The sequence below is a fragment of the Gambusia affinis genome, linkage group LG02 (genome assembly GCF_019740435.1).
Source record: "Gambusia affinis linkage group LG02, SWU_Gaff_1.0, whole genome shotgun sequence".
Lineage (NCBI taxonomy): Eukaryota > Metazoa > Chordata > Actinopteri > Cyprinodontiformes > Poeciliidae > Gambusia > Gambusia affinis.
The window spans coordinates 2,358,730-2,368,288 of NC_057869.1; the positions used below are offsets into that span (position 1 = coordinate 2,358,730).

The following is a 9,559-nucleotide window of genomic DNA, read 5'->3' on the forward strand; positions in this document are numbered from 1 at the left end:
GACTCTGATGATTTTCTGACGCTTTTTATTTTTTAGTGATTTAAAGCACTTTGATCTGCATTATAAATAAACTTCATTGAACTTGATTGATAAAAGGAAAATATGCAGAAAAATGCAGATTTTTTTCAGATTGTTTTGAATTCAAACACATTTTTAACCGTTTAATTAAATTTTTCTGACAGGACTAATATAAATGCCGTATATTCAAACTTTGACTAAATGTCTCTACATGGAACATCCAAAGTTTTTTCTTGGCTCAGTTGCAGAACAATTTAAATTCACATGGATACGTCTCCAGATGTGCAGTTGAAGGACGTTTTCAAATTCAAAAACTTTCTCTTACAAAGCAATAAAAGAAATGAAACTCTTTACTATTAACCCTCATAAAAGCTGAAAAGAAGTCGGGTTTTAAAAGGAGAAGCCATTTAGGAGCAACATACTTACAACTGAAATGGTTAACTATTGTACATTTTATAAATGAATCAACATTTTGTATGAACTGTAATTATTTTTTAAAATATTTCTGCAAGGTCTATTAAATATTTCATTATTCATTTTAAAGACCAACTTCCTGGCTGCCAGGCCCAGATAATAGGGATCCATTTTTATAATTTCCTGACTTGGAGACTCCTAACAAATTCTTACAAATCAAAGATGAATGAAAGTCTCAAGGACAAATTTTCCTCCACATAAAAATGTGCAGAATGGCTTTGCAGTCATGTGCTGATTTTCAAGGACGCTCCACTGTTTGCAGCTCCAGGCTGTTTTCTTTGTTGCTCTACGTCTGATTTTCTGCTGCAACGTCAGTGAAGACGGAGCAGCGAATCCAGTGTATTGTGGGAAGAAAGGCACAAAGGTTTTGTCGCAGCATTACGCTGTGTTATAACAATGTTTTTGGCACTTTTACTGACATTTCTGAAACAGGTGGATCCACTGAAAGATGAGAAACAGAGACACCAGAAATGTCAACATTCATTTCCATAAAGATCAAATTTGTGGAGTTCCAAACTAAAAGTTATTTTACTGAAGTTCCTTCATCTCACCTCTTTGTGTCGACTGAAATATAATATCACAATAAAACAGATGAATGTTTGTGGTTGTAACATAACAAAATGATTTCAACATGAATTCTTCTGCAGAGGATATTTTATTAGTTTCTTCCTGATGATTTTCCTGCCACTGGATGTTTCTGTGCTCATGAAGCAAAACAATTAACTCTGTTTAATAATTGGTTAATTACAAAAACTTATTGCGTCTGTGAATTAAATTATGTTTCAACCTTCTCATCAAATAAAATGTTTATTTTGTATGCAGATGTTTTAATAAAGGATTTCTAATGGTTGCATTCAGTTTCATTTCTTCTTTTCACTCTTTCATCATTTCAAAGCTCATTTCATCACCACATTATTATTATTATTATTATTTCCTCCAGTTTCTCTTCAAATCCAACATGACTTCCCTGCAGCCATCCGCCGTCTATCTTATTATCTTTAATTTAGCATTTCTAATTGTTTTTAAAGACATTTCAGATCTACAGTCCCGATCTGTCTGAATCAGTTAAATAAGATATCCACGGCGCGCTGCTGCAGGGCTCTTCCTCCTCATCGTCGCATCAATCGCACCACTTAAAAGCTCCGCCAAGCAGAAACAATAAAGGATTATCAGAGCTGGAGAGCCTCCAATTCTAACATGACAAACGCGCCCTGGTGGTTTTGTTTTCTTGCCTGAGTTTTCATTTATCTCAGGAGTGTCAAACTCCAGTCCTCCAGTCGCCGTCCTGCAGGTTTTAGATGAGCTGCAGGTACAAAACCCTGGAATGAAACGGCTTCATTTCCTCCTCCTGGTGTGGATCGGATCTCCAGAACCTTAATGACCTCATTATTCTGTTCAGGTGCTGCAGCAGAGGCTCATCTAAAGGTTGCAGGGCCTCCAGGACTGGAGTTTGACACCCTGTGATTTATCTGATAATGAAATTATTCCTTTTATTTATCACCAGATTTCATCTTCATTTTGGGTTTAATCCCACTGACTAGCAAACTGATTTTAAATGTTAATGTTTCTATCATTGAGCATCCAGTTGTGTTGAAAATTTCTCTCTGAATTTAATTTTTTGAGGGTATTAAAGATTGAAAATTCACTAAAAACTTTACTGAAACAACTTCAGGAGCAAAGCGACAAACTTTAAAGGTTTTCATTTAAAGTCTCACTGACACGATAAAACCAGATACATCATCTGAAAACATGAAGTACAGCTCACTCTGCGTACACAAAAGACTTTAGTCATAAATATTTCTCACAGAAAACTCTGTCATGACAAAAACTATTTTGTTTTCTGGTAATACAATGCAATCCATAAACTTTAAATTCTAATAAACATTTAACACTGAAAAATTTTAAACATCCAAAATAAATAAACAACAAACAAAACCAACAAATTATGAAGTCTTTATAAACAAAATTGTTCTTTAAAATAAGGTTTATTTGAGATTTGTACATTTTTATAACAGAAACGGAGCAACTTTCTGGCACTGAGATATAAACGCAGAGCCGTAATGTGAAGGAATAAAAAACTTTTTTTATCTCATGATAAATGAGTTCATGACAAACTGAATGTTTAGTTTTGGCTGATTGACCAAAAACCAGTCAGAATAAAACGATTAAATTAAAAACAGTTATTTCCATGTGCTTCATTTATTCTTTCTCTCGTTTTACCAAAAACTGGATGGTAAAACTCTCCAGTTTGGTGCTTCGGTCTCAACTTTCTTCTAATTATTTTAAGGACAATTGTTTTTACAAAATCTTCATAATTAATTTTATTTGTTGTTTCTGTAGTTTTGCTTATTTCTTTTGGATATTTAAAGTGTCTTCCAGTTCCAGTGTTAAATGTTCATTAGAATGTAAAGTTTATTTTTTCAGAATGTGTTCAAATGGTCTCAAAACAACAATATTGTTATTCATCACAATAAATTCTGGAACAATTTATCGTCCAGCAGAACTTGCAGCCGTGCCAGGCCCAGTCAGGGTCATAAATCAGCTGTGAAATCGCTGGACTCACCTGGTTGACCTTTTCCCACCGCCTCATCGAACACCAGCAGCTCCGTTCCCGGATGGATGTCCTGACACGCGCGCACACACACACCCACACACACACCGTCACACACCCCTCTGCAGGCGCACCGGACCGCCACGTTCTGCTGGGCCCTGCACTGCGCCTGGCAGGCAAAGCTGAGGGAAAAACAAACGGCGACAAACTGAACGTAGCTCAGATTGCATTAAAGCATCCGTGGAATGAAACGCAGCAGGAGGCCGCTGATGGCATGGGAGTAAAAGTCCATATTATGAGAAGAGTAGGCTGTATGGATATCAGGATAAATATTTATTTTATGTCTCTAAGTGGCTCATCAAAGGAACATGGTGGTGCATTATATTTTTCCCTGTTTGACTCTGTGGGGAAGAAAACTGGGGCAGTTTTTAATCAGGGCGCCTCAGAGGAGCAGATGATATGCAGACTGCAGCAGGGAGACAATGTGTTGTTCTGAGAAATTAAAATCTGGAGTTTGAAGTTAACAGAAGCATCAAAAAAGCCCAAGCTGAAACGCTGAGACAAAGTGTTGAGTCGGCACTATTTTGGGGTTCAAGAGAAACGAATTAGGACCAAAAAGTATCAAGATAGCATCTGAGGGAAACACAAAGTTCAAAATTTAGACAGGAGTAACAATTAGGGATTCACCAATCCACTTTTTTCCACTTTTGATACCAATATCTGATGCGTAGTTTCAGCCGATACCAACCCGATTCAGAAAAACAGATAAATTCACTTAAAATGTTTTTTTAACAGAAATTGGTAACTCTGCACCAGTACAGCTCATTTAATGCACCAGATATTCGTATTGAATCTGTGCATCTCTGTTAACAATCAACAAATGACACCAAATAGGTAGAAAAAGAGAATAAAAACGTTTTACATTAATCATTTGCTCTCAGTAGAATCTGCATCACTTTGACTTGAAGTTGAGCTGAAACTGTATTATTGTGTGGACTTACTTGAACCATGTGGCTCTTTGGACAGGAGCTTCCTGAGTGGTTGATCCGCCCATCAGCACCTATAAACCCAACCAGATGATTATTTATTATTATTTCGTTTTACATGCTTTCCCATTGGCAACTATTAGGCAAAACTGAATAAAATTACTCAATATGCTGATGATACTCCACTGTATTTACCCACCTTTTTTAACCTTGTATTAAAGCAGGAAGTACGGCGGCCCCATAAGGCTTACAGTATTCAATTATGCCACATGAACTGATCAGTAGATTATTGCGAGGGAATGCAAAAGAAATCCCACGTTCCCTGGAGGGCTCCGTACGGTTCAATTGGGGACACAAGTGAAAACATTTCTTACATTTTCAGCTGCTGTCATTCTCTTTCTCACTGCAGTCAAACCCTTTGAAAAACCTGCTCCCCTCCTCACCTGTGGGGGCGCTGTATCTAAAACCACTGAAAGAAACAACACAAGAAAATCTAACCCAACTTACTCTAAACAAAAATGGAGTACGGTTTTAGTGGTTGTAGGATTTGTCTTTGGCAAAACTCCACCAGTCATTTCTCCTGCTAGCGTAGACTTCCGCGTTTGTTGTGGTTGTATTTACCCAGAATGCTCTGCGCCTGCTTCCAGCATTTGGAGTGATTCCCAGTCCGCTTGGTGTTCATATATGCATTCGAACGGCACAAGAGTTCACTTCAACCGAATCGAGACCAAGGTTTGTATGCGGTCCAGATTCCAGAGTTTGATTGCGCATTCACACCTCCCCAAACAAACCAGACTTTCTATGCAAACAAACTGGAGTTGGATGAGAGTGAATTAAACACCATAAATCCCAGCATAAACGGGTTTCTAGAACCAATCTTGCCAGAATTAGATGTCAGCTGAGAGACATGCAGAAAAATTAGTCCATGCATTTCACGTCAAACTTCAACTAAAACCAAAATCCACCAGTTTAATCAAACCGAGACGCCAGAAAGTACGCCTGACCCAAAGATTCTCTCTCTTCATGTTCCCTTTCCTACATTAAATATGGTACTTTTATTCTCTTTAGTCTAATCTCTTTTCACACCTAGACTGTCTGTTAGGCATCAGTATAAATATGACCAGCAGTACTTTCTGTCCAGATCTTTGTGCGCCTGTCTGCGCGTCCTTGAAACCTATCACTGCTGCATCTTTTCATGCCTCGCTGCGTCTCTGCGTACATTTCTCAGCAGAACATTTGGTGAAAATTACAAGGACCATTTCATTATCTACCCACGGGGTCAGAGATTAATTGAGCGCGGTGACTCGCAGTCAGTTTGTTCCTTCTGCAAACCAGCACCAGACCGAGACGCCATTATGAAGAACTTCAAGGCTGACAGTAGCTGATGTCTCGAAGTCACTCAGACATGGAGGATTCAGGTCATTTAACAGACAGGCAATAACCAGCATCTTTGGTACAGAGTGTTCACTACTTCTCTTATTTATAGGCCTTAAATATGCTCACTGTGAAGAAAATCTGAGAAGGATTGCATCCATGAAAGGAGCTCTGAATGAAACCGAATCTCTTCATGTGATGCAGCTTAATGGGCGTCAGCTGCAGAAACAAAGATTTCAGATTTTAGAAACACAGGCTATTAATTAAAGAATGAGGGAAATTTCAAGGAGAGGAGTAAAAACTCCAGCTTCATCCGTCGGAGGAAAGTGGTTCCCTTTCAGCAACTCCTTCACAGAACCAGCACTGACACGTCTGGTAATTTTTATCTATGGACATTTACTGCAGAATCTGACCCACTATCAGGATAAGTGACAGTATTTGGATCAAGAGACTCTTAATGCAGCACACACACAGATAGGAGACTCTGTTCCAGTAGTTAAATGGTTCAAACTTTACCAAACAAACTTGAATTTCTTTGTTTTAATAGGTAAATTCTCATCAGAATGGGCAGAAATTACACCTGGGGTCCCACAAGGCTCAATCTACGGATCCCTCCTGTTTCATTTCTATATGCTGCCACTAGGAACGGGCATTTATCTTATTGTTTATCTTTCATTATTATAAATTTCTTATCATTATAACATTTTGATTTATCGGTGTTAGGCCTGCCAAGATAAAGTTTTCTGGAAGATAAATTGTCATAGAAGTTGTTGCAATAAACAATAATGTTGTTCTGGGACAGTTTTCAAGTAATATTATGCAAGAACACATTCTCAAAGATCAATAAACTTTCAATGAACATTTAATTTTAAACAAAAATTATAATAATAATTATAAAATACTTTTTATTTTTGAGTTTTTATGATGTAAAGTACTTTGAAATGCCTTGCTATACAAATAAACTTTATTGATTAATTAATATTCAAATTAATAAACAAAATAAAAGAAATAACAAATGAAATGAATAATGAAACAAAATTATCCTTCAAAACATGAGATAGTTGAGACCAAAACACAGAAATCCTTCATAATAATATTACTCAAAGTACAGTATGATAAAATTACTAAATTTTACTGAAGTACGTAAATGTAATTGAGTAAATAAATTCAACTCTGTTTATTTGAAACAAAAGGTCAAATAAACGTTTAACATATTTTAATAATTCAGTAAATTAGTGACTGAAGCTCGTTTCTGGATGACAGAAACAGTTTGAATATGTTTCAGGAGGAAGCTTCACCTTCTCATCCTCAGAACAAGCAGCTCCTGATTGGTCGTTTTCACAGGAATTGCTCAGCGGGTCTGAACGCGTCCTGCTGACCCGCTGGGCCTCGCCCTCCGTCCCCAGCGGGGCTCCGGCCTCCAGCGGGCGACCGACCCACCAAAGCCCCACGCTGCCTTCACGCAGCAGCGAAGGGCCCAAGGCGAAGCCGGGGGGGAGAATCGAGGACAGGAAGGAGGCGAGATCAGGCAGAAGACGGGCCATTCACCTGGGGAGGGAAGTAAACGTACCGGAGACTTTAGTTATTATCCAAACTCAGATTGTTCCTGTCACATTGGAACAGGATAACAACCGGAGCAGATTATCGCCACCTATCGGGATTTCAGCGGCTTTGAAGCTCAGTAAAAACCAAAGCGTGAAATTCCTAATCAGACTTTCCTCCAGAGCAGAAAGAGAAAGACAGGAGGATCAGACCTGAGCTCCCTGGATTATTCCTAGAACGATAAGTTCACAGCTTGAGTTTCTGCATCATGTCCTCATCATGTCTGTTTGTGTGATTTGAAAAAAAAAAAATAGAAACTCATTTAAAAATTATTAGAATCATTTCATTAAGTTTAACCCAAGTTTTTTAAAACTCTTTATTATCATTATTAGTTCAAATTCAGACCAACATGAACAACAAACAAAAACTTGACTTACTAAATTAGATTTAACTTAAATAAACAAAATCAACTTCAGTTGGTTATTTTCAACCGTGACTTCAATGCCTTGTCACAGTTTACAGCAAAATGTATTTAACTGTTATTGATGATAGACTTTAGTCAACTACTGAAATCCTTTGGTAAATATTTACTTTCCCACAACAAAGAAGCCGGTGGTGAATTCCTCAAATTAAATATGTTGACTTTATTGTCAAAATATAAGATGATGACTGATGAGAGCCAAAACTGAAGCACAGATCTAAATTAAGGCTGAGTAAACATGTAACTGAACCACAAACAGAAAGAAGCCGTATTGACATCATTCTGTCTATTGTTTTCCATCACTTGTATTTTCACAAACTTTTAACTTCCTAAACAATTTGTTAATCAGACAAACTGAACTGTTAAATATTTCTGCTTCATAGCTAAGTTTGTTTGCAGGAAAATTGGGATCAAATATTGTGAAAAATAACCATATTCACCCCTACTCTAAAATACAGATAATTTCAAGCTGTATTAAATTTATTTAACCAATTTTTTTTCACTGGAGATTAGTTTCCAATTTCACCATATTATATTTACAGCATATTACAAAAACAATGAAGCCATATTTTCTCATAAGTCCTTGCAAACATTAAAGCAGTGAGGTATCATTGAAAATAAACTACATTTTTTTCCCCTGCAATTCTGATTTAATATCTAAGTGGAGAAATAAAAAAAAATTAATTGCCAATAATATTGACAGGATAGAGAAGAGCAACCTAATTGCAAAAGCATACAACCATAAAATAATTCTATAAATAGTAAAACAGTTATACATTCATTGTTTTTCTTCAAACAAAATACATATTTCTAGTAAGATTTTCCTTAATTTTACTTTGTATTTTGGAAGACAAAAAATCCCTATTAGTTATTTATTATTGAACATTTATTCATTAATGGACGCATTTAAGTTATAATTTAATGCCTTATTTATTCGTTGAATTGTGGCACATTTGGACCTCCACTGAGTTTAAACAGAACACACAAATAATCCATTATTATTGTGTTGATTGCATTTAGTTTAGCTCGTAACTCAGAGAAACTCACAGCTGACCAACAGAAATGAACCTGTTAGTATGATGCTAAACGTATTTCGAATGAGTTTAAACTCATTTTTATTTTGAAGAGTCCTATGCTTTCTAATATTCATAAATTCAATTCAATAAACGTCGGAACGTTTTATGAACCGCTAAAGTTGCCGGTGAAACCAAATGTTGGAGTTTATAGAAATGAACATAATACTAGTTTAGCATGGGTTAGCCTAGGATAACCGGCTCATATTCTAGACCAAAAAACGGTTTTAAAAAATCATCTTAGGAACAAATGAGTTCGTACATACACTAGATGTGATTGGTGTCTTGAATCGACTGGTGTTTGTTTAAAAAAAAAAACACCGTTCACTCCGATAAAATTAACTCTGGGAAAGCTATCTTTATCCAGCAAAGAAAAACAAATCAGCGGAAGTCCGGTCGGAAACATGGGTTGTTTTATTTAGTTCCGCGCAACCGTTACAAACAAATGTGAGTGTACTTGTTTGATAACTGTATGGTCAGTTATCGTCCTAAAAATATATTTATATTAGTATAAACACATTTTATATTTTATTTAGATTCGTTCGCCATAAAAGTTATTTAAAAAAGACAACATTCTGTTTATATACTATAACAAACAACTGGTATCGTTCTGAATCCAGTAATTTAATTTTGACGAGTTCATTTACAAAAAATATGTTTCATATAGGTGTCAGCACTTTTAGGTGTCCCCAGCTGCATTATTTTGGTCACATTAGTAAATTAAACTAATAATAACGGCCACAGATGCAGCAAAGTCGCCATCTAGAGGTGGTTTTTATAGATAGATTCACATTTTCATTTTTATGATCATGATAACTTATCATAATTATTAGAAAAGGACTTAACGGAAATAAAAAAATTTATTATTTCAAATAAAAACAACAACAAAACAGTAATATATGAGAAGAGAGGTTTAGCATCAAGAATTTGAGATTTTCTTTTGCAGAAAAAATATTTTTTCCTAAATAACCCTGATGTTAAGTTTCCAAAAAAATAAAAAACTTTATGTATTTGTTCATGATGTGAGTTCATGCTCTGAAACAAGGACGGGTCTAAGATG

General features: G+C 36.1%; 1 protein-coding gene across 1 annotated transcript in view; it reads right to left on the reverse strand.

Annotated features, from left to right (window-relative positions):
* The window catches only part of znf408 (zinc finger protein 408), a 20,082-nt gene extending 11,198 nt beyond the window's left edge, over positions 1-8,884 (reverse strand). The window contains exons 1-4 of the mRNA XM_044105523.1: positions 8,766-8,884; positions 6,702-6,951; positions 4,045-4,103; positions 3,056-3,225 (exon numbers count right to left, since the gene is read on the reverse strand). Of these exons, the coding sequence (XP_043961458.1) occupies positions 3,056-3,225; positions 4,045-4,103; positions 6,702-6,947 (475 nt within the window). The 5' untranslated portion in view covers positions 6,948-6,951; positions 8,766-8,884. The remainder of the gene's footprint in view (positions 1-3,055; positions 3,226-4,044; positions 4,104-6,701; positions 6,952-8,765) is intronic.
* Positions 8,885-9,559: the final 675 nt, after the last annotated feature.